At 55.5% G+C, this 26,545-nt stretch overlaps 3 protein-coding genes across 3 annotated transcripts; all 3 read left to right on the forward strand.

Annotated features, from left to right (window-relative positions):
* The first annotated feature begins 1,212 nt into the window (after positions 1-1,212).
* On the forward strand, positions 1,213-5,003 carry DNAL4 (dynein axonemal light chain 4). The gene is made up of 4 exons (XM_009902481.2): positions 1,213-1,255; positions 2,609-2,829; positions 3,441-3,524; positions 4,685-5,003. The coding sequence occupies exons 2-4, from the start codon at positions 2,758-2,760 to the stop codon at positions 4,847-4,849; spliced, it is 321 nt and encodes a 106-aa protein (XP_009900783.1). The 5' UTR covers positions 1,213-1,255; positions 2,609-2,757; the 3' UTR covers positions 4,850-5,003.
* Positions 5,004-10,060: 5,057 nt separating this feature from the next.
* On the forward strand, positions 10,061-15,449 carry LOC104302093 (extracellular serine/threonine protein kinase FAM20C). Its single transcript, XM_009902567.2, has 10 exons — positions 10,061-10,665; positions 12,098-12,273; positions 12,361-12,439; positions 12,944-13,036; positions 13,205-13,320; positions 13,634-13,814; positions 13,929-14,038; positions 14,673-14,754; positions 14,879-14,938; positions 15,024-15,449. Exons 1-10 carry the CDS (start codon positions 10,187-10,189, stop codon positions 15,256-15,258), a joined length of 1,611 nt encoding a protein of 536 aa, XP_009900869.1. The 5' UTR covers positions 10,061-10,186; the 3' UTR covers positions 15,259-15,449.
* Positions 15,450-17,523: 2,074 nt separating this feature from the next.
* Positions 17,524-25,518, forward strand: SUN2 (Sad1 and UNC84 domain containing 2). The gene is made up of 18 exons (XM_054167944.1): positions 17,524-17,621; positions 18,002-18,158; positions 18,750-18,922; positions 19,064-19,198; positions 19,382-19,477; positions 19,658-19,751; positions 19,958-20,028; positions 20,292-20,416; positions 20,771-21,001; positions 21,084-21,161; positions 21,249-21,292; positions 21,758-21,923; positions 22,009-22,236; positions 23,254-23,338; positions 23,448-23,563; positions 23,732-23,899; positions 24,376-24,468; positions 24,575-25,518. The coding sequence occupies exons 2-18, from the start codon at positions 18,031-18,033 to the stop codon at positions 24,686-24,688; spliced, it is 2,145 nt and encodes a 714-aa protein (XP_054023919.1). The 5' UTR covers positions 17,524-17,621; positions 18,002-18,030; the 3' UTR covers positions 24,689-25,518.
* Positions 25,519-26,545: the final 1,027 nt, after the last annotated feature.

Here is a 26,545-nt window from a genome sequence, read left to right on the forward strand (position 1 = left end):
AAATCCTTCAGCAGACACCCAGCAACGATGATATTTCAAATATATGCTAGTCAAACCACATGGAAGATCTGGCTCATGAGCCACCCTGTAATACAAGCACAGGCCCTGATAGAAACCCAGCCATCACACCCAGCAGCTGGAGCTTTGCCCAGAAGAAATCTTTTCCCTCAGTATTATGGAGCTTGTTGCTTCGCTACCTGTATTAATTTCAGGCAAGTACAATCCTAGACACTCAGGAAACCGTTTAAGAAGTAATCCCTATGTGGCTAGCAAGATTTAGAGAGAGCACAGGTTTCCTAGAGAGCTGAGAGGCAAAGGAAAACCTCAAAGGAAACAGACATTGCAAATATGAAGGTCATGGAGGGCAGGAGGGGGCCAGTGAGCTCAGTGGGGATGAGGGCTAGTGTTGTAGGAGCTGCTTGCAAACTCCTGACCCATCCTCACCCTCCCAAGGTTATTTTCTTGTTCTTGTATCACCACACAAACGTGAGTGCTTGTCTTTCCCACACAATGAAAAAGCATTTTAAAAAACCTGCACTTGCCCCAACCCACTCCAGTATCTATCCCTGTTGTGTAAATCAAAGGGCAGAAGCAGGCCTCAAAAAGGTTTTAAGTCGACACCGCGCAGTTTGTGGACGCAGACCAGCACCCTTCGGCGCAGCCTGCCCTGCTGAAACCCACCCAAAACCTCGGAGGTGCTGGGGGAAACGGGAGCATCCTGGAAGCCCCTTTTTCACTCAGGAGAAGCCACGGATCTCCCGCGCTCCCGACAGATGGCCTTCCCTGACCCAGCCCCGGAGGCGTCCCACGGAGCGGCAGCGCTCAGGCCTGGGTCCAGCACCCGCGGGGCACACCAGAGGCTTCCGCGGCCACGCAGAGCCGGGCTCACGAGCCGTTCCCACTCACTACAGTGGGGCTGCTTAACGAGGGCCCCTGCGATGCAGGCGGCCCCTCCCCAGCCCCGGGTGCTCCTCTTCGCTCATCAAGAGCACCGTGCCGTAGGCACCACGGCCCCTCACAGAGGCAGAGGCCGAGGCCGGACAGGCGCCTTACGGCCACCCCATCGCCGCCGCCCCAAGCCCCCGCACGATAACCTGCAGCGCAGGTCACCAATCAGACACGGAGGGCAGTGCGCTCGCAGCCAATAGACGGTGAGGTAGGTGGAACTTCCTGCGTCGGTTGCTACGACAACAACAGCTCTTCCTTAGCAACCGGCGCTGGGGCGGTGGTGCGGGCCGCGGTGGCGGCGGTGGAGGTGAGGCCGCGCCCGGAGTCCCCTCGATCCCTTCCCCCTGCCTCACTCAGGGCCGCTTACTAAGCCCGTTTTTCCCACTTCCGTGAGGTTGAGGGCGACAGATCGGTGTGAGCGAGCCGCTTCGGGTGTGCGGCCCGCCTGCCCGGCACTCCTTCGTTGTGCTGGGGCAAGGAGGGTTCGTCCCTGTCTCCCGTCCCCCGCCCTTGCTTGCCCTGGTGCCTGCGATCCCTGTCTGTGTCCTCCCCATCTCTGCCCATTTCTGGGGCTGTGGCCCGTCTGGATCTACGGCTGGTGGGCTGCACTCGGACCATCCCCCTGCCTTGTCTATTAAGCAGCGCAACTGCCTGGGGCAGCTTCTCCCCGGGGAAACCGCCGCCAACCCGTGGAGCACCTCCTGGCGGCCTGCCTCGGTCTGTGGCATCTGGCGTGTCTCGGGGAGAAGCCGGGTATTGAAGTGGCTCCTGGGGTTTACCCCGCTGCGGGATGCTGGTGCCAGCCGGGCGGCCGTTCTGTCAGGCTGTGGTGGGGCCGTGTACAGGTCCCACGGTCCTTCGTGTGAGAGCCAGTAGTCTGTCAGAGTTGGTGCCTTAGCCAGCAACTCTACGTGCTTGGCATGAATGTTTGATCTGTGTGGTGTTGCCTAACACTGTGTTTGTTTGGTTTTCTTTTAATATGGGAGTGCTTCCTCTGGGTATGAGAGGAAGGTGCTTTGTTCTGAATGAGCAAACTAGAGGGGAGACCACAGTGAAATGTTCTGAATTTGCCAGTCAGATAGTGCTGTGCCTCTGAGTTGCCCAAGTAGAGCCTTGTTGGTAATTAGGCCCATAAACACGGTCCAGCATTTTCCCATATGGTCCTTGCCAGCTGACAAATGCTCAGGGATGTGAGGAGCAAGTGCACGAATCAGACCAAGATGTTCCCGTTAAACATTTCCATCCAGACATGTACACCAATCCTGTTCCTGAAATACTCTTACCCTTCACTTGTCATGTGCAGTTTGAAACTTTCACAGATAATAGCATCCTGGGAAATTCCTTTTGGAATTAATCAATGGACATAATGGCTAATGTACTGTTCACCCCTTGTCGGAAGCTGTACCCTGACTCTGCACTTCCCTCAGGCTTGACTGGTGCTTCTGGGAATGTGCTGTGCTCTTAAAGCCTCATTTATGGACAGTGATACATCTTTTAAATTCATTTGCATTAATGGTCAGTAAGATAACTCTTTAAGTGCATGGTGTGTGAAGATGAAACCGAGCAACGGTAAGATGGGACAGTATTCTTGTAATCGTTTTATTTGCCTTCCGTTTTAATTCAGAGCTTTCTTTTCCTGTCTTTGTTTTCATTCAAGCAGTGTCTTCTGGGCTGAGAAGTTTCCACTCCTGCTGAAGCTGCTCTGCCCGTGTCCACTGAGCCGTGTACCTCTGTGCCCTCTGCACGGCAGCACCTTGCTGAGCTGCGGGCAGCCCCTTCACCCTTGCCTGGGGTCACTGTGGAAGGACCATGGCAGACACCGGGGAGGGGAAAAAGGAGGAGGCTGATTATAAAAGACTTCACAGCTTTCCACTGATCAGGGTAAGAGGGCTGGATTACATGTTTGCCAGTGCTGCAGATAGGAAATTCTGCCTTCATTCTTACCAACTTTCTAAACTAGAATTTTTTCCCACTGAGAACATGTACTGATGGTCCAGCTGAGGGGTCCAGGTCATCACCACTGCTTTCTTCCTGACCTGTCAGGGAAATTCGTTAGTGCTGTTCCCCTCCCCCTGCCACTTCAGCCAGAGGAAGCTTGGGGCAAAGTGATTCATCTAATAGGTTGAACATACTGCCTTTGGAGCACTCTCAGCATTCTGGATGCAGCTTACTTTTCTCCCTAGAGGACCCAGAGTAAAAGAACTTGCTAGCCAGTCAGAGAGCAGAAAAGGAAGAAGAGGTTGTATAATTTAGACTTTTGGCTGGGACAAAGGAAGAAAGGGATCCCTCATAATGCAATAAGCCATTTTCACTTGTGCCATTCTCTGAACCAGTGGAAGTGCTGGTGTACAGACAAACCTGCACTGCTGGTGGTGCCCCAGGCCCAGCAGTCTAGGCCCTGCTATAGCCTTCACAACAGTAAGGGCTCCTTACTGTTGTCCTGTGTCTTCCTCTGGTTTTTCCACTTAGTTCCTCTTGTTTGCTCTTCCCAGCACACAGACATGCCGGAGGAGATGCGTGTGGAGGCCATGGAGCTGTGTGTCACAGCATGTGAGAAATACGCCACCAACAACGAGGTACTAGCCAAATCCTAAAATGTTCAGCCTTCAGATCAGGAAACTTGCAGGAGCAGGGCTGAGGGTGCAGGGTAGAGTGGTGTCAGATCCTGACATCCTATTCATCTTTTTGCACTGAGCAGCAGCAGAAGACAGAGCTTGGCTAGATTTCAGATTCGCTTCCCTTTGTCAGCGAAATCCATAATAGCACTTTGCTTTCCTGTGGGAAACAGAGGTCAGTAGTGATGGTGCCTCCCAAACCTCACCTCCTTCCCAATCCTGCCTTGCCTGACATGGTTCCAACTCTGTTCATAAAATGCCCTGTGTCCTGAGGGCTTGGTTCAGAACTGTTTGGAGACTGGCCCTTCCCATGTGTTCTTCAGTGTTGAGCAAGGCTGTCCCCATTAGAGTATGGAAGAGACTTGTCGTGGGGATGTGCCTGTGAAAGTCTTTAGGTACACCCTGTTAAGTCTTCCCTCTTGGTCCTCAGCATCCTGGATGAAGTTACTGAGGCCATATAAATGGGGGAGTGATGCAGAAGGTAAAGCCTTTGGAAAGGCTGCCCTTGAGAACCAGCTGTAAAGGAAAACACACCTTGCTCTGTGGGCAGGGCACAGACTGCTTGTTGCTGGAGCAGTTTTGAGTTGGATCAAGGCAAAGCTTATGAAGCCAGAGAATTTTTCCTGTCCCACTCTGCCTGAGACTCTGCATGTCACTGCAAAATCTTCCTTGCTCCTTTTTTAGCTCAATCTGGGAGAAATGAGCCTTTTAAAAGTCAGCCTAGTTTCAGTATTGTGGTAATTAGCTGTAGAAGAAAGAGAAAAAAAAAAAGAACTTCTGTAAAAATAGCCACAGCTTAGTGACCTGAATCTCCTCTCGTGCTGACTGCACCCAGCCTAGCTCCATCAGCATCTAAAGCAGACTGTGCAGACGAGAGACGGGGCTGGGAGGTGTAGTACTTCAGTCTCTCCTAGCCGTTGTGTCAGGGGCTGCTGGAAACACAGACCTGTTTTACCCTTGGGTAAAGCTCTGAGGAGCTCCCAGTTCCTGCAGCGTGGCTGTTGTACCTGTTGCCCATGGCTTGCATAGTCTGGTAGAGGGAGAAGACAGCCAATTTATATGTTTGCATATGAACTGCTTGCTCAGCCTAACCCTCTGCTCTCCTCCTTAACGTTCTCCAGAGCGCTGCCAAGATGATCAAAGAGATGATGGACAAGAAGTTTGGGTCCTCCTGGCATGTGGTGATTGGGGAAAGCTTTGGCTTTGAGATCACTCATGAGATGAAGAATCTGCTGTACATGTTCTTCGGTGGCAGCCTGGCCGTGTGCGTCTGGAAGTGCTCCTGACATCTGGCCGGGTCCCAGACTCACTGCATACAAGGGATCCTTCCTTCTCTTGCCAGGTTTTGTACACTCTGGAGATGGGGCTTTATATTTTAATAGTTAAACGTCGAGCGTTTTCTTCCGTACTGACCTGCCGGTTCCGTGGGATGCACACCGCTGGCACGTGCCTGCCAGTTAACTTTCTAAGCTGTCCTGTCCTCGCCTGTGTCCTGTCTGCGGCCTGGTGCCAAAGCAGGAAGGAGGAGGTGGGGAACAGGTAACTTTGCAACACGCTGCAGAGCTGTACAGCAGTGCTGGGAGGGGGAAGGGAAAGAGCAAGATGCCATCCAGCCCTCCCACTTGTTCCACATCGTGTCCTCTCTTCTCTACCTTCCTCACTACCATGTGGTATGGCTCTGGCCAGCACCTGTCTCTCCTCTCTCTGAATGCCAAGAATACCTTCTTTCCTGCTTCTATGATGTCCATACAGAACTGGCAGTGACAAGGGCCTCCCTTTGGGCTGCCTGTGGAGGTGTTAGCCACAGAGAAGCAGACTCAGCTTGCCCTTCCACGCTTCTCTCAGGAGGATACAACAGCTGAGCTGCCTGGGTGTAGGAGGTTGCTATGCAAACTGCCCCCTCCTTTCTCACCCACCACACACTGAGATAGCATAAAAACACAGGCGGCTGACGACGCCTGGGGAGTGGGTGAGAACTCTTCATAAGGCTCAAATGCCTCCCTGTCAGTTGCTGGGGGTGTTGCAAGTGCTGTGTACTTTCAGCATCTTGTTTGGAGGCTGGCAGAGGAAGGAGGCTCCATGTGAGATATCACTTGGTCATCAGAAACCTAGCATCTTTTTGGACTTGGGTTCTTTTAGGCTGTTTCATTTCTTAAAGCTGTCGGTGTTGGAGGATGGAGTGAGCGTAATTGTGTCTTACGTACATGGATTATTTATACATATCTGGGGATCTGTGTTTTTACAACAAAAATTTAGTAGAATGACCTTTTCTCTGTGTTCTAAAATGAAAGTCCTGAAGTGGAGGATGATAAGAAAAATTAGTTGGGGAAACGTGGAAGTAAGCAAGCAATGGTGTAGCTCAGGTGGAAGACAGTGGCGAGTGTTCATCCCACCTGTTTCCTGGGTGACCTGTAAGTACCAGAGACACCCTCTCATCCTCCCTTTTTAATGCCTTTCACAAGTGCAAGCCACAGTGCTGAAGATGGTTGCCAGGCCCATAGTGCTACTGGCCAAAGGCCTCAGTCCACACAGGTGCTGAATTAGCAGCAAAGGAGTGTACCCATGTCCGCTGCCCAGGCAGTGTGCTTCTGCTTGGACCTTTGAGGTCTCACATTTATGGCTTCTTTGGCTTTCAGACTTCCAGAACAGTGCCAGCAGTACCACTGGCACCTTGTGTTTTATCAGAGGCCACACTCTGCTCCATAGTTCAGTTCCGAAGGACCCTTCTGCATTAGTGCATGCAGTGGATCAAACTGCTGGAGGGTCTTAAAATTCCTCTTCTTCCTTCTCTGAACCTCAGCACGATGCTAGAGATGTTCTGCATTTCATCATGTCAGGAGCTCTTCTACAAGCCAGGATTTGGAGTAATACGAAGGCAACTAGAAATTATTTCAAGTTTGGCTCATCTGTGCTGGCTAGGCTCAATGTCCTCTCACATAATTCCCTTGTTCATCAGGTGGAAGGGAATTGCAAGGTAGGGGGATACACACAACATACCATGAATACCTGCCCTCTATGGTGGACCACAGGGACACAATCACTGTGCAGTGTGGAAGAGACCAAATCCTTCAAGCTGTCTCTTGGTGTGGTTACTCTCTCCAGCTGGCTGCCTTTGCATGAGACAGCACTGTTGACTGGCACATTCTGCTGCTGGCAGGTGGAAAAGATTTTCTCTTAACACAACTTTCTATCTCCTCTAGGTTCAGAGAAAAAGGTAAAGCCAGTGTGTTTGGAATTCCTAGTGTGTGAGCATGATGATACCTTCAGCTGTAACATAGTTTCTTTAATCGTGCCCCTTTCACACTAATAAATAATTAACTGCTGTGTGCATATGCACACACACACTGGCCATGAGCATCTCTGCAGGGTTGTGGTGACCTGCAGATGATCACAGGGAGCTGCTTACCTCAGCACAATCTTTTGGCCTCACTGCCAGTTTGTTATCTCTTTGGACACCAGTTGACCAAAGCTGATGTCTCCATGACCTGCATCAGCAAGGGGCAAATGTTGACCACTCTCCAGCCTTCTCGAGTCAGGAGCATGCAAGCAGATTGAGGTGAGCTAGGCATGAGTTTGCAGCAAGTCAGTTCCCACACTAACTCCTCCAAGGTAAGTGCAAGGTGGCTCACAGGAGAGTGGCAGGCTATTTTTGTTCCTGAGGATAACACCTTTCCCACAAGAAATTGCCACGAAGAAGCCAGCTCATCCTCACCGGTTTGCATGCCCATCATTGGTGCTGTACATGCAAGCACAAACCTCAGCTTCTCATAGTGCAGCTCTGTGTATCAAGGCCCCAGTTCTGAGGCAAGTGTTCAATGAGGTATTTTGGGGTATGCCTCTAATTTTCAGGGGAGTGCTGTTCATGGATCAGAGATGGACCCTTGTCCAATGTTTTGCTGCAAGAGACCCCTCTGGCTGATGCTCTGCAGCCTCTAGAGCCTATGTGCTTTTGAGCATAAGCTGCAGTCTCTCACTGAAGGGTTTCACCTACAAATTTTCAGCAGAAAGCTGGTGAAGTTGGCAACATGTGGCTTGCTATTGTGTGCTTCTCTCCCTCTTGTTTCTTGCCCCCTACATAATGCTGCCATTACCCATCAAAGTATCAGGCTGAGTCAGACACAGAAATGGAGATGAAAAACGCAGGGTGATGCATCAGTGCCAGCTGAAACGACCTCCTCTATCCACCCATCCCGCAAAGCTGCAGCAACAGCTCAGAGAGCTGTGCTTCGTGACTTATCCCTCCCTGCTGAGGGGAGATGGGCAACATCGTTATCAGCTGCCAGGGAGCCCTGTCTCGGTGACAGCAGTGGAAATGTCCTCGGATGCACAGCTCCTCCTCTGCCCCAAAGGTGACTTGAACCTGCTGGGAAGATGGAGGAAGAACTAGGGTGAGGGGAAGATGGGAAGAAAGAGGTGCAAACTCAACTGCTTTCTCTGTGATGATGTCATGGCAACAAGGTACATTGACATGCTGTCAGGCAGTCGGGGCAGGCTTTGAAGCTCTCCAGCTCTTCGCCGTTGCCGCAGGCTAGTGTCTGACTCGCTGAAAACCCTTTCGGTCAATATTTAATGCTGCCGTTGAAGTGCCCCACCTAATCCTGCCGTCTCTGCTTTCCAATGGGATGCTAAACTGAGGGGCAATGTAGGACTGCACGCTCCCTTAGACCAGGGATGGGACTCCTCATCAGCAGGGTGGCTTCACCTTGTAGGATCCCCATCCCTGTCTTGCTCTAGGATGTAGGATGGATGTTTCTTTCTTCCTTCAGCCTAGCTTGGTGCCGATTTGGGGCAGTGGAAGGAAAGGGCTCTCCCTCTCGGTCTCCTAGGGCTGGCTCGGAAGCAAAGAAATCTCTGGCTCTGCTCCAGGAGCTGAGCTGCTCCTTCGATGCAAGCAGTTAGCACACGAGTCTTACTGGGGAGATTTTTTTGTTTTGTTTTGCTAAGCAATGACCCTAACGATCCCATGTTCCAGCCACAGCCCCTCGTAGGCGCCTTCTTTCCAAACCGTATGTACAGACTGGATCCAGCAACCCCCCCTCGGAGCAAGACGCCGTGTTCTCTTCCCCAGGGATGCCATCTGCTCCCCCCCCACCCCGACACGGCTCCTTCTGGAGGGCTTTGAGCTCACCAGCCAGGCTGGGAAGCTCTCCTCCTCCTCCTCCTTCCCGTTTGCCCCAGCTCGAATCGGCCATCTTGTTAGCGCAAGGAGCGGAGAAGGGAGCGAGGGGCTGGCAGCGAGGGGCTGGCTGAATCTGGGGCGGCTGACGGTGTCGGCCGGAGGCGGTTTCCAGGCAACTGTCGCGCCGGGGGACACGACGAGCCAAGAACACCGGGAACACTGAGTTCTCACCGCACCGCCGGGGAGGAGGCCCAGCCCAGCACGGACAGAGCCGGCACGGGATGCTGGGGAAAGGGCAGCGTGAGCGAGAGCGCGATGCAGGGATGGGAGCAGAGGAGAGTCTCCAGTCCCTTACTGCCTGCTTCTCAGATGACACTCCCTGGACTAGAGCAAGGATGTCCAAACTGGCCGCTGGTACATCATGCAGCGAGGACGGACTGCACAGATTTCACATGCTCTCTGCATTCTGCTAATCAAAAAGAGAAGCAACATCACTCTGGACTCTGCAACAAAGCCCCCAGGCTTGTTGTGGGCAGTCCCTTGCTTCTCTGTCCCTTCACAAATCCAAAGCTCTCTCCCTACAAGCCAACTGCTTTTGCTCACACAGCCCATCTCTGTGTCCCTGGGTGTCACTGGAAAAGGGAATTTCTTGTGAAAATGGGGCTGCCCTTCCCTTCCACAAACTGCCAGTCCTCCCCACTGCTCAGTGGGTCCAGCTGCCCCTCTGTGCTGATACCTGAAGCAATAGGCAGCATCCTTCCCCCTGCCTGTCTGCCTGCCCTGTCTGCTTCAGAGGCCCTGGGACCACCATTCCCCATGAACCTCACCTGTCTGGCAGCCCTTCCTTACAGTGCCAGCCCAGCTTTTCCCCTTTCAGTGATGCTGATACTCACATACCCTTCTTTTTACTTAACTGAAGTGGGTTTTGAAGGAGGGTTGAGGAAAAGTGATTCTGAATAGCTGGGGGAGGATGATAAAATTGCTCTGGCTGAGCAGCAGGAGGAAAACTCTCTTGGATTATAAGCATGCAGATATGCTGGGCATGGGGAGTGGGGCTGTGTAGTGCTAGGCAGGGTGGGTGTTGCAGAGGGGCAGACCTGCTTTAATGCCCTGTATACTAAGAAATGTTCTACAGGTGCAGGTGACAGCATGAAGGGGCAGGATGGTGTGGGGGTTATCTGCAGCCATCACTGTCCCCAAGCCAGCCTTGCACCTATTGATTTGGAGCTTGACCCGTTCATGCTAACCTTGGCAGTGCCAGCTCTCCCCTTATCAGTGCTGATAAACCTCATTGAGACCTCCGGCTGCCAGCTGGGCCGGTGGTATTACCCTGCATGGTGCCACAGTGGCAGATCCTCCCTTCAGCTCTGTCCTGTTCACTCTTCTGCTGTGATGCTCTAAATCGGGGACACCTCACTCCTAGTTTTGTACAGAGGCTGCAGCTGCACCAACTCTCTTTCAGCCCTGGGCAGGTGCCCTTGCTGAACGTCTCGGGTGAGGAAGGATGCGGTGCCGGCTACAAGCACTTTTTCAGAGGAAATTTAAAGCCAGCCTTCTCTTTCTCCTGCTCTTGGCCTTTCTGGTGCACCTGGCAATGGATTTGGCTTTCCCCACTGCACACAGATCCTGTGGCTGCGATGCGAAAGCAACGAAAGCCTCGGGCGCCCCATCAGGCAGCCCTGTGCTGGCCAGCCCCAAAAAGCTGAGCCTGCGAATCCTTCAGGATTTCAGTGGCAGCAATGGCTCCTTGGAGAAAAGCTCCCAGCTGCAGGGATCGAGACCACAAGCAAAGGCTGGAGAGCCAGGAACGCGTGGCCAGAGCAGAGAGGGGAATACAGGGTGGGCTGAAGGATCAAAGCTGGTGGCGCTCTTTGCGCATCCTCTTTACAACATCCCAATCCCGGAGGTGACAGAGAAGGACAAGCTGTTTGTCGTCAACCCCATGGAGAAGTTCAGCCTCAGACACAGTGGAAGTGATGAATGGTGAGGAGTAAAGTCAGCCCTGGCTTATTTTGGGGGGATATGTGGGTTTGAGGGGACAAGAGGCAGGGAGCAAGTATGTTGTTTCCTTGTGCAGACCAGCATCCCACCCCAGAGGGGCACTGGTTGCTGAGCACACTTTTCTTGTGCCTTGAATCCTCTCTTGGCCCTGAATTTCTGGGCTGCCACCTGGGAGCCTGTAGCACATGGTGAAGACAAAGGAGACTCTTGAATTATTTACAGTAATATGTAGGGTATCCTTTACACCATGTCCTCCTCCCCTTCCCCACTGCAGACTCTACCCTTTGCTCTCTTTCTCTCTGAGGATCACTCCACTCCAGATTGTTAACCACTTTTATCTCCCTCTCCCAAAACACTGGAGATGCAAAGCCCACCATGTAGATTGCCACCAACTGTGGGACTGTTTCCATCCTGCATTTTGCAGGACATGGCCTGACCTCTAGCCTTGGCCATGTGCTGCCAACAGCCTATTGTTGTCACTGGAGTACTAACCTTTGATTAGAAGGGAAGATACTAAAAGCTTTAGTGTCAGTAGCACACAGCAGCTTCCTTAGGGAAAGCACAACCTCCAAACATGGTGGCTGCTAAAACTGGGAGAGAATAAAAGCTGGCTTAAGAACTGGTTTACACAAATGGGCATTTGCCTGGTCTTTGAGGACTACCTCACCTATGGATAAACATGAGAGATGGGTCTGGTTTAATGAAATTGGGGCAGAGTGTGCATTTTCCTAGAGTGAGAAAGACATGAATTTGGGTTATAGGTGCTGGACTGTCCCATTGCAGTGCTGGTACAGAACGGGGGCAAATACCCTGGGAAGCCCTCCTTGAATTCCAGCAAACTGCTGATTTGGAGGAGGCATAGAGACAGGGAGGATATTAAACCAAACTTATCCCTTCTTGGGGAAATCAAAAGTGTGTGATAAGCCCATCCAAGGGGAAATGGATGTTGAGTGGGAGTTCAGGTTGGTGCTGGGGCTGGCTGGCAAACCCACTTGAGTTCTCAGTGAGCACATTGCGGGGTGTAGCTGGTTCTATTCCCAGGAGCTAATCCCTTGGGGAAAAACAACAAGACAAACTTCTCCAGCAGGGAAATGAAGGGGAAACAGATGAGAGGAGCAGGATCAGCCCAGGGATTTTCCTCAGAAAATGCCAGGGAAGACATTGAACCCCCTCTGGCTGTGCCAGCAGGTCTTCCTGGCCACAAGTCATGGGTGGGATCTGCCCCGGGTGCCAGGAGCCCCAAGGAGGGCACCCAAGGGTCGCACCACCATCCAGCATTTGTGCTGGGCCTTCCCTCCACCTCATCCTCCATACACCACCTCCTGGGAAGGGCCTGGGGGACACAGGATATGTTTGGTCTGAACTAAACAATGTTGTTGTTGTTGCTGGGGTGGTGGTGGCTGTTGGGCTGCAGGGTCAGCAGCAGTAAAGCCGAGACGCTCCTCCCGACAGGGAAGACAGCCTATGACACCTACCCTGCCTGGCTCAAATTCCACGTTGGCATCAACCGCTACGAGCTGTACCCCCGCCAGGACCCCCTGATGCCCACTGTCCTCCAGGACTTAGCCACACAGAGGATTGTCAGCTCAGGTACTGCTTCCCTTCCTGCAGCCCTACCTACACCCTCGCCCTGCTCCCCACCACCTACCTCACTCATGCCCCTGTGCCCCCTTTCAGTGCAGAAGTCTGGTGGGACCCAGCTCAAGCTCATCATGACCTTCCCGAATTATGGGCAGGCCCTTTTCAAGCCCATGAAGTGAGTAAAGCCAGAAATCAACCCCATATTCCCCTTGCACAGTCCTCTTTGGTGACAAGGAATGGTCAGAGGAGACCACAGAAAGAGAAATGGAGAAATACTTCATGCACTGCCTCATTTCAGCCTCTCACCCCAAAACTGAGGCAAGCTGGATGGTCCTCCTCCCCTAGTCTTCCCTGGTGGTGCTTGCAGCAGGCTGGGCTCAGCTTGTGATGGGGTAGTGACCTCCAGTGGTGGAAAGAAAAAGATGGTCCATGAGGACCGTCCAGGATCCTCTAGTCCACAAAGGCTTACCAGCCCTTGAGCTGGGAGCAGAGTATGTGTGGGGACCTGGCTGGAGGATTTGAAGCCACGCCACCCAGCAGGGAGAGACTGGAGGGGATTGGGTTTGGAAACGTCTCCAACAGCACTGGGGACACGAAGTGAGGGGTACTTTAGAGCCAAGCCCATGTTTGAGGTGACCATACCTATAGCTATTGCTCCCATCCTCCCCTCTACTGCCAGGCAGACCAGGGACCAGGAGACCCCCATCGACTTCTTCTACTTCTCAGACTTTGAACGGCACAATGCAGAGATAGCAGCCTTCCACCTGGACAGGTGAGAGCAAGCTCACTCCATTCTGCCCTCCTGTGACAACAAAGAAGCAGAGAAACTGCTCCTTCATCTCACCTCTTCCTCCTCACTGAGAGGGATACCACTGTTTTAATAACTCACTGTGACATCAGCCAGGGTCAGCAAGAAATGGTTCCAAGTTCTGTGTTCCAGGATCCTGGATTTCCGGCGAATCCCCCCAGTTTCTGGTCGCTTGGTCAATATAACAAAGGAGATTCGAGACATCACCACAGATAAGAAACTGGCCAAGACTTTCTTCATTTCCCCAGGTGAGTTTTCATGCCATCCATCTTCTCCTGTGGCCATCTGCTTGGAGGTCACCTGGAGCCAGCTGCCCCTGCCCTGGCTCCCGGTGCACTGGGGCAACCCATCCCTTTGGGGACTGCTCCAGCTCCTGCCAGGTTCCCTGCTGCAGGGTTCCTCTGCTCCTCAGGGCTTTCCTTGGCACTGTTTTGATAGTGGCATGTGGCCATGGCACATGGAGCATCCTCACCTGGCTGCTTGCCAGACCGCCCTACATAGAGGTAGCAGGCTTCTTGTCTTCCAGCTCTTCATCAACCTTTGATTTGTTCCCACTGCCAGCGGGCAATGTCTGCTTCTACGGGGAGTGCTCCTACTATTGCTCCACTGAGCACGCCCTCTGTGGCAAGCCGGACCAGCTGGAGGGCTCCATGGCTGCTCTGCTGCCGGACAAGACCTTGGCCAAGCGCCGCTCCTGGCGCAGCCCTTGGCGCCGCTCCTACCACAAGAGCAAGAAGGCTGAGTGAGCTGGGGCATGAGGGGCACGGGGCATGGGGCGGCAGAGCCGTGAGACAGGAGGGGGCCAGCCCATAGCCGTTCTCACAGCCTCATTGCCTGCCCTGGCCTTTGCCCACAGGTGGGAGCTGAACCCCAATTACTGTGCTCAGGTGCGAGAGACACCACCCTACGACAGGGGCCATCGCCTCCTCGACCTCATTGACATGACAGTCCTCGACTTCCTTATGGGTGAGCTCTGCCACACTGGCACTGGGAGGTCTGAAGGCCCCTTGGGACCGAGAGGCCCAAACAGCTCCGTGTCCTGCAGCACTGTGCCCTGTGTGGTTTGTTGGCTGCCCTCTTACCCAAAATAAGAGTAGAAGGTTGTGCTATTAGGGCATGTCCCCGACAGAAGCCAAAGGATGCGAGATGTTGGGAAGATCTCAGTGAGGGAGACCCCAAGCACAGGAAGCTCCCCCCAGCAAGCTCCTACATGCATCCCCTGGGGAGCTGGGGTTGGTGGTGATGCTCCCTGAGGCTAGCACTGCCTTTCCTATTTCCTGGGTCTGCTCTTTCCTCCTTGTGCTGTCTCTCCACCATCAACTGACTTGGAAAGTTTCCCATCTCCTTGTCCTCAGCTGTCCAGCCATGCCTTTGCCATTACTTCTGCTCCATTTGCTGCTGTTGTCCCTCCATAGGGCTGCTGGGACGACAAGGGGCCTGGATGTGTAGTTGAGTCCCCACCATGACTATGTCCACCAGATGGGCATCTTAGAGGTGCCCCGAGCTCTTTTCCCGAGTCTTTGGGTTTCAATAATGCTGTGTGTCCCTACTCCCATCTCCTGGCCCACCACCTGATGGCAAATTTGTTGCCCCACCACAGGCAATATGGACCGACACCATTATGAGACCTTTGAGAAATTTGGGAACGACACTTTCCTGCTCCATCTGGACAACGGCCGCGGGTAAAGTGTTGGAAGCAATCCTGGCAAAGGGGTGGGGAGAGAGCCTGGGTCTTGCCAAAATGCTCCACACATTGGGCTCTGAACCGACAGGGCAGTGCCCACTGATGGGCTTCTTCCCCCCCAGCTTTGGCAAGCACTCACACGATGAAATGTCCATCCTGGCCCCTCTCCAGCAGTGCTGCAGGTAAGGGGCTCTCACCATCTGCACCAGAGCTGCCCTCAGGGAGAGGCTCTGTGGGTTGAGACCTCTCCCTCATCACCTTCGTCAGCATCAAGAAGTCGACCTACCTGCGCCTGCAGCTGCTGGCCACCCAGCCCTACCTCCTGAGCGATGTCCTGCGGGAGGCACTGGCTGCTGACCCACTGAGCCCCATCCTAGCCGAGCCCCACCTGCAGGCACTGGACCGTCGCCTGGGGAAGGTGCTGGAAGTGGTGGCACGCTGCCTGGCTGGGACAGCCCATCCGGACGAGGTGCTGGTGGATGATGTGGGGTCACGGGTGTGATGGGGGGCTCGGCACCCCGCTCCGTTGGAGTATTCTGGCGCACTGCCAAGGGTGATAGGAGGACCAGCAGACAGTTCTGACTGTGTGGCGCCAGAGCCAGCAGCATGACGAACCGGGAAAGCAGGCTGTAAGGATGGCTGGGACGGGGAGGGTATTTAAATAAAAAGGTTGACCTAGTGGAGAAGAGATGAGCTGAGATCTGCCCCATCAGGGATGCTTTCCCAGCCCTGGCCTGTCTTTGCATGCCTGGATGTGTCACTTCAGACCTCCAAAGTCTTTCAGGAAAGGGTAGGGATTTTTCATGCTTTCCCCCAGTAAAAGCTGCCAAACTCAAGCACTTGGCAAACTCCTTCTGCCCCTCCCCACCAGCATGGCAATGCCCTGGTGATCCCCAAAAAGAAAACTGAGGTTCCCCACTGCTGGTGTGAGGAAACTGAGGAACAAGCTCCTAGCCACTCACTGCTTATCCCTGCTACACTCTTCCCATGCCTACCCAAATGCCCTTATAGCTTCAGCATTGTCACCTCCACCACAGCACCAGAGGTGCAGCAAGAGGGGAACAAGCCCCACTCCCCACCCCAGCATCCCCTCACATCCCCTGAGAACCACTGTTGGCTCCCTCCCCACCTGAAAAATTGGCTCTTGGGACGGGACAGATTGACCTGGGGCCATGCACCTTATTTAGTGCCCAGTGGCTCAGCACCCAGCTTATCCCCCGAGTCTCCCAGTGGGGTTAATCTGTGTCAAGGTTATGTCAGCCAGGACAGGTGCCATCGTTATGGCCACCGCCAGTGTTCCTAGGACAGGGCACAGGGTTGGCATCAGCATGGCCAGAGGTAAAGGTGCCATAGGGGAGGAGGTATGTCCTCCAGCCATGTCAGTCAGCCGTGGAGTAATGGAAGTCACAGGAAAGGGTGAAAAAGGGTGGCTGGCACAGTGGGAGACAGAGCTGCCCTGGAAAAAGCCAGGCAGAGATTTGGGCTCAAACAAAAAAAAGGGTTTGAAAGGGAGAGGGAAAAAAAAAAGGGGGGGGAGGGGGGCGGGAGGGGACGACAAAGAGGATCTGTCTGAGTTACACAACGGGGCCAGGGACTCTGAATCGGGGTTTGTTGCTGTGTGCCCACACACCCCCCTTCTCTCCCCGCCGACACTGGCCACACGTCCTCTTGCTACTGCCCCGGCTCTTGCACCAAACTCGGGCATGGGGAGGAAAAAGCTTCGGGGCTGTTTTGCAACAGGTTACTCCCCTTCTGCTGGCTTGGTATTTTTTTAACCCTTTCTACAAATGCCTTTTTGCTGCCATACCCGAAGCTGGCACGGCCGTTCCCACCCGATGCCCCATAGGTGCAGCCCCACGGCCGGGTATGGACACAGGTGGCGGGGTCTCCCCGCCTCGCTGAGCCCTCCCAGGCAAAATTTTTTTCCGTGGCACCGTCGGATTTAGCACCCGGGGCGTGGGCGGGAGGTTGTTTTCTCTGCTCCGTGAGTTTGCACAAGGTCCCGGCTACAGCGCTGCGCGTTCAAGGTCCCGTGGGAGCAGCCGGGTTGGCTCGCACCCCCCTGCCAAGCCAGCCCAGCCACCCGTGTGGGGAGAGGGCTGGCAGCAGGGTGTCTGCAGCCACGGGCCCGGGGAGCAGCAGAACCCGCCCGCCCGGTTGAGGCGGCGTGGGCGCAGGGGCGTCGAGCGCGGCAGCCCATGCCGCGGGCACGGGTTTGGCTGTGCCAAGTGATGTGCGGGGGTGCCGGGTTATTTCTCACCCCACTGAGGCTGGCAAACCCTAAATGAGAGCAGGGCACGGCACAGCCTTGCACCTGAGAGCCCCCATTTTGGGTGCGCGTTACCCATGGGACCTGGCTGGGGCCCTGCCCTGGTCTGGCAGCGCGGGCTGCCTGTGGTCCTTGGTAGGTATTGGGGGGCAGTGGCCACCCCCTATGGCTGAAGCACACGGGTCCAGCTCCCCGGGGGCAGCCGGGGGGGCGGGATAGGATCCCCTCATTGCCCCTTCTCAAAAAGCTGATAACAACTAAAACAACACAAAATAGCAGAACACAGAATATAAACGACAACAGCGTCAATAATAACGGTAATGAGAATGAGACACCGAAGAGGGCCCTAGAGACCGTGGTGGGGGAAGGCGGCGGCGGCTCCCCCCCCTCCCCTCCCCTCCCCTCGCTCCGCCACAGCGGCGGGCCGGCGGGCGCGCGCGCGCAGCGGGGCGGGGCGGGGCGGCGGGAGCGCGGGGGGGGCCGCCGGGGAAGCGGGGGGGGGCAGGGGCGGGTGCCGCCTTCCCCTGCAAAACAAAAGGGAGCGGAGCGGCGTCTGGGCCGGTGTGCGACTTGTTTCGGCGCCGCGCGAGTGGCCGGTGCGTTTGGGGCAAGGGGCGTTTGCGGTGGGTCGTGGGCGAGGACGAACCACCTCGTACGGAGGCTGGGAAGCGGGCAAAGGGTCTAGAGAGGGACGAGTGCTGGCGCGGGTGTCCCGTGGGAGGCGAAGGGGGTTTATGGCCCTATAAGGGGAGGCTGGTGGCGGGGCGGGCGGCTCTTTCGCGGCCCAGCCCCGGCGGGGGCGGCCCGAGGCAGTCGGTGCCGATCGGCGGGTTCGGTGCACCCTCAGTCGCACCGTCACCCCGCGGCTGCCTGCGTGCGAGGAGGGGTCGGTGTGTGCAGTGAGCCGGGGGGAGGGGAGGGTCCCTTGTTGGGGGCTGTCTCCCACTGACACTTTCCTCTGTCCCCGCACCCCTAGGTGAGCCGTGACCTCCCGGTGCCGCCGCCATGTCCCGCCGCAGCCAGCGCCTTGTCACCACGCGCTATTACCCCGGCGACGACGATGCCACCACCAGCAGCAGCAGCAGCTCCCTGCTGGGGGGCCAGCAGCTTCCCTTTAAGGAGAGCACCGGCAGGTTAGTGGAGTGCAGGGTGGGGGAGTACAGTTCCCTTTCCCAAACATGCCCAGAACTCTCCATCCCATGCCATGGACTGGGCACCTTCCTGGGGTGGGCCATCAGGGTGGCTTCTGAAGTGAGCCTGAGGGTGAGCTCGTTGCGTTTTGGCATAGCTGCCGGCCACCTTGGCACTGGCTGTGACCCCACTCTGGCAAAAGCTCTGTGCTTTCTGGCATCCCTGTGTTTCCCCTCCCCTACCCTGGCACAGGGGCTGCTGTGGGTGGCTCAGGATGGCTACATGCCTCCTCCAGCTGCAGCCATCTCTGGCTTGATGGCAGTAGGGAGGTGTGCTGCAAGTGCTGGGCAGGAAAACCGCAGCAGTGTGAGCGGAAGCGGTGCTGGCAGCTGCCAGGGAGGGCCTTCTGCAGACCGGTGGTTGCACCTTCCAAAACCTGCCACCATCGGTGTGTGTTGGGGGGGGGGGGGATTGTGGAGGGAAGTGATGCAAGCTGAGGGACTGGGGTGAGTTCCCCACTTCTACTTGGTGCACCATAACCCTCCCACCTTGTAACCACACTTGGCTGGTAAGTTGGTTCCTTGTCCTGACAGGACGATCAGGAGGAAATCCAGCAGCACGAAGCGCCTCTCTCCTGGCCCTAGCACCCAGACCTCCTACTACAGCGAGTCACTCATGAGCGAGTCCTACCTTGGAGGTAGCCGGGGTCTCGCTGCCCTGGGCAGCTCTGTGCTGGACGATGCCCTGGACAGCAGCACCTACTGGGGTGAGCCCTCCCTCTGGCAGCAGCTGGGGACCTTCCTGGCCACTGGGGTGGGGGGTGTTTGGGCAGCTCCCTGGCTGGCTGAGTTGCCTTTTCTGAGAGTGGTGGTGGATGGTTTCTCAGAGGGCCTGTGTTTTGGGGTAGGTGAGGAGCTTTCCACCAGGAGGAGAAGAGGCACAGGGGACACTGAGTCCAGTAAGATCAATGGGCTTCTGGAGAGCAAGACATATGACACCTATGCCTCTTCATCTGGCTACTCCTCAGAAGATGACTACACCGGTAGGGATGCATCTGTCTCTCTGTGGTGGCAGGGATGCTGGGGAAGATGGGCCCAAGGGGACCAGCCCAGGGCCTGGTTGTGTCCAGGGTGCTGCCAGCCTCCATGCAAAGCCTTTTCTTTGGGTGATGCACAAGGATGTAGGCTCTCTTTAGTCACTTACTGCCTCAATTCTTCCTTTCCAGGTCACTTTTACTCAGGCCAGAGTAGCTCTGGATCGGGGCTGAGAACTGCAGCCTCTCGAGTGGGCTCCTTTCTCTGGCAGGTGTTCACCTCCCCAGGTGAGTGGAGGGCTGATGAGGTGACTTCTCCAGCATCTTCCTTCCTTGCTAGTGTCTCTGTGTCTGTGTGGTGTTCCCTGGTTGTGTGGAGGTGTTGTTTATCCCATTGTGGGAGCACCCTCGGGGGTGGAGGAGATGTCTGCTGGGGCCCTGCCTGAGGTTCTGTTTATCTTCCAACAGTTCGGTTCGTGGGGTGGTTGTTCTCGGGGCTGGCAGCTGCCTGGCACCGCCTCACCAGCACAGGTCCTCGCCTAGGTGGAGTTTCCTTCTCCAGGTGAGCTTGGTGCTGCTATGCTGGGATGGGGGAAGCCCATACAGAGAAGGGATGTCCTGCAGTGCCCAGCATGCGTGGGGGGCGTGGGTGTCTTGTGCCCAATCTTGGACAGGCTTTGCTTTCCTCTGGCCCCCATCCAGGAGAGTGCTGTGGTGGGGGAAGGCAGCTGCAGTCCTACAGGCACCTCTTTCGTCTCTGTGTTCCAGGCGCTACCCGTGGCTGAAGAGGTTCCTGCTTCTGCTGCTGCTTCTCCTGCTTCTCACTGCTGCCGCCTATGGTGAGTCAGCCCGATTCAATCTTTGGCCCTGAGATCTGGGGCAGTGCAGAGCATCCCACTGCCCTACCCACGGGACAGGGTGGTCCTGAGCTCAGTGCTTGTGGCTCTCAGTGCCCTGGTGCATCTTGCACTCCTCTGCTGGGGCCTCCTGGTAACCCCAGGTGATGCTGATGGCTGAGCCTCTGCACATCCACCCTGTCTCCTGTTGCAGGCCTATTACTGGCCTGTAATTTTTTAACCACCTCATTCTTCTGCATGCCCAGGAGCTTGGTACTTCTACCCATATGGGCTGTCAGCACTCAGCCTCCCTTCCTTCCCATGGTGGGGAGCTGGCAAGCTTTCCTCCTCTGATGTGCCTGGGGCAGGGGACCTGACTGCACTGGACCAGGTAAGGCATGGCAAAGGTGGTGGCCTGGATGAGATGATTGCCTTGCAGGGAGAGCTGGGACAGTGTGGTCTGTGACTGAAGAGGTCTCTTCAGGGGGTGGGAAAATGGTGCAGAAGGTGGCTCCATGCTGGTGGAAATGGCTCCCCCAGCTTGTGGCTGTCTGAGTGTCCTAGGTATGGAGCAGGGGGAACATCTGCCCTTCATTTGGAAAGCAGCAGATTAATAAAATGTCACTGACTCTGGAGGCTGGGTGGCCTGGGTCCCCTCTCACATGGATCTGTGTGGAACAGGCAGCCCCCTGGGGACCAATACCTTCCTAGGGGGCTGCATCGTGCCCTGCTTTTGCCACCACAGGGTCTACAGGGGGAGCAGCGGTTCCTGGCTCGTTTCCAGGCCCTGGAGAAGCGCTTCGAGGCACTTGAGGCCATGGTGTCACGGTGGGAGCTGCGGCGGGGGGCGGCAGCAGCGGTGGCAGGGGACAGCAGCCCCTCGGGGGATGTCCTGGCACTGCTGGAGGGGCTGGTGAACCGAAGGGATGCAGCGCTGAAGGAGCATCTCCATGCTGACTTGACCAGCCACCTCCAGGTGAGGGGTGTGATGGGGATGTGAGGACATGGGGGTATGTGGAACCAGGCTCTGATCTTCCCCTCTCTTCCTTGCCCTGCAGGGTGAGCTGGATGCTCTCCGAGCCCAGGTGCAGAGGGATTTGGATGGGCACCTGGGGAAGGTGGCACAAGCCTCTCAGGTAAGTGGATGAGCATGGGGTGGTACCCAAGCAGGGCATCCTCCATACCAGTGTCAGAAGTCTCACTGCTTTCCCTTGTCTTGGCAGGAGATGGAGGCACGCTTGCTGGACCTGAACTCGGAGTGGCAGAGGTAACACTGATTGTCAGGCAGAGCCCTTGCTCTGCTACGGGCAGAAAGGTGGTAGCAGGGTGAAACTGCCCCAGGGAGGCTTAGGAGGGGTTTCCAGGTTAAGATTCACTCAGGGCAGAGGAAGGGTTGAGAGGCACAAGCTTGGGAAGGGGAGGGATGGATACTTGGGTCTGTTGTCAAGAAGGTGCCATGGCTGTCAGCAGGGCTCAAAGGGTGATTGCAGCAAATGACCTTTGTAGCACCACTTTGCATCACTGAGAGAATGTGGCCCTTCAGCTGAGGGGTGAGCTGGGGATGCTTCTCTACAGGATGCAGCAGAAGAGGTCATTGCCACAGGAATTGAAACTGGGCCTGGAGATGGGGTTGAGTGTAGGCAGTGGCGAGAATGAGCCTCCTCTTCCTTAGCATGCAGAGGGGAGGTGGAACTGTTGGCACAAGGGTTTTGTTGCCTTTCTCTCAATGCAGCTCGGTGCAGGAGGACCTGCGAGGAAGCTTCCAGCAGGAGGTGGGCAGGCTGGAACAGGAGGTGGCAGCACTGAGGAGGGAGCTGGCCGGCCTCAAGTCTGACCAGGAGGTGATGGGGAAGCACATGGAGGGGATGCTGGAGCAGCTGAAGGCAATGCGGGCAGATGTGAGTCCCCAGTCCCCGCTCTGCTGGGTGGAGGGAGGCGCAGGAGTCCCTGTGCTGAGGCTGAGCTCTGTCCCTGCCCTCGCAGGTGGAAGCGCAGTTCCCGGCGTGGCTCACTCGGTTCCTGGCGCAGTCCCAACGGGGTGGTGCTGCTGGCCTTGTCCTCCAGCAGGCAGACCTGCAAGCAGAGCTCCAGGCCCTGGAGCGTAAGATCCTGGCTAAAATCTCAGAGGACCAGAGGCTGTCAGCACAGGGTGCTCAGGCTGGTAGTGGAGTAGCTCTGCAGCGAGGGGGGACCGCAGGGGTGACAGAGGAGGTGAGTGCTGGCCTGAGCCCCGGGGACATGGTGGTGGAATTGGACTGTGCCTTACTCTGTGTGTACGGGAGGGGCTGGCATGCGTTCCTGGCAGATGACAGAGACATGGGAACAGCCTTTGCAGCTGGGACATCAATCCCAGGCTCATATCCCACCTGAGCATGCCTGAAACCTCTCCATCCCTCCTCTGCCCCTAGCCTGCTTTGGGTTGTGCCTGTGCCCTGCCCTGTAAGGGGTCACAGGTGGCAATATCTACACCTCTTCAAGTCTCTTGCTGCCTTGAAATCCAAGTTTTTGCTTATGCATTTTTCACCCAGAAAGTGGGGCAGGTGCTAGCAAGGTTTCCATGGGCTGAGCATCTTGCTTACTCCTATCCTTCAGCCACACCACTGAGTCATTTGGGGCAAAGCATTTCAGCAGAATGACAGCAAGGGAAAATATGAGCCTGCTTGCTTTGGAAAGAGTTGTTGGCAATTCCCTGCAGAGGCAGGGAAGGGGAGGGATCAAGATGGGATTAGCAGTCCCTGCAGTCTGCACAAGCTTCGTGCACACCATGAAGTTTAGACCCATGGTGGTGCTGTAGAGCCTAGGCTCCTGGGGTTGGATTTGGCTCCAGAAGGAGCTCTGACCAACCTCCCCTCTTCTGGATGGGGGAGCAGAGCTCCCATCTGTCCTGCAGGACTGGGCAGAAGGGCCCAGCAGATGACGCTGGACTGGATGGGCTGTCAGGAAGTGTCTGGTACCTGCTGATGGATACTTCAGCCCTGAGGCTAGCCTCTGTTCTGGGATGGGGGTGGGTAAGCTCAGCACTGCCTCTTCATTGCACAGCTCCTCTCATCTGGGGTATTTTTAACAACCCCTGACGGGGCTTCCCAGCCAAACGTGTGGCTCATTTTTGTCACGATGATTCACCCTCTTGCAGTTCTGTGGGAAGGTCCTTGCACTCTCTCCACCCCTGCAGGGTGGAGGCAAGTGAGGAGCCTTTCACCCCTCTCATGCTTTCTGCTCCTCCTACAGAAAGTGCATCTCATTGTGGACCAGGCTCTGAAACGCTATAGTGAGGACCGTGTGGGGATGGTTGACTATGCCCTAGAGTCAGCAGGTAGGTGCTAGGGAGCTCTCGCCCACCCAGGATGAGCTCTTTGCCCTGGGGAGGGGACCAGAGGGTGCTGGCATACAGCTCCCCCACTGCCACCCCCTCTCCATGCCAGGGGCCAGTGTCATCAACACTCGCTGTTCGGAGACCTATGAGATGCGGACGGCACTGCTGAGCATGTTTGGCATCCCCCTGTGGTACCAGTCGCAGTCCCCCCGTGCCATCCTGCAGGTGAGCACCCTCGGGGCAAGACCCTGCTGAGGGGGAGGACCAGCATGGGCTTGGTGGGGTTTATTGGGCTCCTGTTGCTTCAAACAAGCAGCCATGCTGATACTGGGAGTGGATAAAAATGGCACTGATGGTGCTGATGATGTTGGTATCTCCCTCCTGCCCTCATAGCCAGATGTCAACCCCGGGAACTGCTGGGCGTTTCGTGGCTCCCAGGGCTTTGCCATCGTTCGCCTTTCCGACGTCATCCGCCCCACAGCTGTCACACTGGAGCACATCCCAAAAGCCCTCTCACCCCAGGGGACCATCCCCAGTGCCCCCAAGGACTTTGCTGTCTATGTGAGTACCCTTTCCTGCACCTGAAGGAGGATCGAGGGGACACTGTGTGAGGGTGCTATGGTAGAGGGTATGGGAGTAGAGGGCTGGTGAGTCCCATACCTGGCTGGAGGGTGCTTGGGAGGGTTGATCTTATCCTGAAGAGGAAAAAGAAGCAGTGCTGGTAGGGAGAGTGGGGGGAGCACCAGGCTTCAGGAAAGGTTTGGGGATACATTAGGAGAGAGGAGATTGAGTAGGTGTAATTTTCAGTCTTTCAAACCATATACATGCACCAGCCCAGCCCAGCTCCTCCTTTCTCCTACCTTCCCCAGTTGCTTCCCACTGACCCCTGTTCCCATTTGACTGTTTTGGTCTGGGAGAGCAGGAGCAGGGGTCAAATGCATTTGCCTCTCTATCAACTTGTTCCACCCTGGGTGCACTCATTGCCTCTGGTCTGATCACTCCCTGTTCTCCATTTCTGTTTCCCTGTCCTTCTGCAGGGCTTGAAGGAAGAGAGAGAGGAGGAGGGCCGCCTTCTTGGGCAGTTCACCTACAACCACGATGGTGACGCCATCCAAACCTTTTACTTGAAGGTAAGTGCTTTGCCTTTGGAGCACCCAATCCCATGAAAAAAATGGGGGCTCCTGGGGCCTCTGAGCACTGTCAAGGGCTCAGGTTTTCCCTTCCCTGTCTCCCAAGGGTGATGGCGTGGGCACATACCAGCTGGTGGAGCTCCGGGTGCTGAGCAACTGGGGCCACCCTGAATACACCTGCATCTACCGCTTCCGTGTGCACGGGGAGCTGGCACACTGACCCCTGGCTCCCGCAGGGATGGGAAGGCTGCTGCCAGGCCCACAGCAGGAAGGGATTGCTCTCATCCGCCGCTTCGCCTGTAGAAACCCTGGGACGTGCCAGCAGCGTGGGGGAGGAGAGGAGCTGGTGTTTAAGGGGTGAGGCTTTTGCTCTTCCAAGGACTGGCGTGGCGAGACGAGCATCCCACGCGGGTCCCAGCGCAGCCTGGCCTCTGTTTGCGGCGCGTGTTGGACGTTTGGACTTCTTAAGCTAATTTTTCACCGGGTCTGCACAGCCCCTTGTCCCCTTTGCCCTGCTCCTTCCTGACGGCGTGCCTGGTGTTGCTGGGGCTTGGGAAGCGGGGGGGCTGGTTTTGCAATGCGCTTCACGTGGGCTCAAGTGCGATATCGTGTGGGACCGCGGTGACTGGCTCGGTGCTGCTTGAGTAGGTAGGAGCCACTGGTCACAGCCACTGAATCTCTGCCCTCTGTGCAGGGTTACTTCTGCCTTGGCTTTGGTTTAGATGAAGATGTCCAATGCTGGGCAGGCAAAGGGGAAATAGGACAGTATTAACAAAAGTATTAACACAAACCAAATGGTTTAAGGCATCAGGAGGGGAGAAACTTGGCACACAGTGGTGGTGGAGCCCATCCTGGTGCTGCCGTCCATCCACTTGAGCCTTCCTGCTGCCAGCCAGCAGCTGTGTTGGGTCTTGGCAATGCCGCTGGCACCCCCAGCTGGCTGGCTCTCCGGTGTTAAGCTCGATGATGGTATTGAAATCTCCTGTTGCCTGCTTTCCTTTTGAGTTTGTTCTGGTTTTTTGGGGGGTGGGTTTTTGTGGGTTTGGGTTTGTTGTTTTTTGGGGGGTTTGTTAATTGGTGGTTGGTTGATTTGGGGAGAGAGTTTGGGGGTTTTTTTTGTTTATTTGCTGGTTTTGGTATTTTCCTTTTGTGTTTTTGTTTGTGTTGTTTTTAAGGCAGATTGGAAAAGGGAATTATTCTCCAGTTAGGGTTGGGGGGATTACTTTTTTTTGGGGGGGGTGGGGTTGTTTTGGTGGTTGGGTTTTTTTGGTAACAAAGAGAGGGGGGAAAAACCTACTCTTTTGGGGGTTTTTTTCCCCATGCAATTTGTACTTAACCAGAGAATGTCACACGGTGCCGCTTGAGCGAGCGGCTTAGGCGTGGAGAGGGCTAGAGCTTGGTGCAGTAGGAGAATAGCACACACAGTAGGATAAACTAGAAGAAGACAAACAGAGCTGTTCTAAAGTATGAGCCTTGAGTTGTCTGTGTCTTGGTAGCTGGACCTTGTAGACAAGGGTGTGTCCCCCCTCCCCCAGTGGAATGCTGCTTGCCAGAGTGCTGGAGGCATTTCTGCCCTCTTTGCTCTGGAGATGTCCTGCAAGACTGCAGTGTGTGGCCTGGGCCACTTACCTGTGGCTGTATGTGTATATAGGTGACTGCTCTGCATGACCCTCTCCTCAGTGGTCTGTTGGGTGGGAGACAGGGTGGAAGGGAGAACTCGTCCCCTAGGACTTGCAGGTGCCATCATGCTCCTTCAGGGCTTCCCCCCACCTTCTGGTGCTTAGGGCTGCCTCCCTCACCTCTTGGTCTCCAGTAGCAGATGGTTGGTGTGGGCTGACCTCCTTTCTTTAGGAATCATTCCATACCATTTCTCTGGTTGCAGAGGACCATGCTGGAGCAGGATGAGGAGTCCTGCTTGCACTGGACATGTAAATCCTGCCTGTACCATCATCTGATGGGGGCAGCCTTGGTAAGGGACTGCCAGAGGAATGTATAGGGACCTTTCCCAGGCTGCTAAGTGCCAGGGCCATCTGGCCACTCCACCTGGCTGCCTACAGGATGCTTAATTTGGCTTATG

This window comes from Dryobates pubescens, chromosome 15 (genome assembly GCF_014839835.1).
Source record: "Dryobates pubescens isolate bDryPub1 chromosome 15, bDryPub1.pri, whole genome shotgun sequence".
Taxonomy (NCBI): domain Eukaryota; kingdom Metazoa; phylum Chordata; class Aves; order Piciformes; family Picidae; genus Dryobates; species Dryobates pubescens.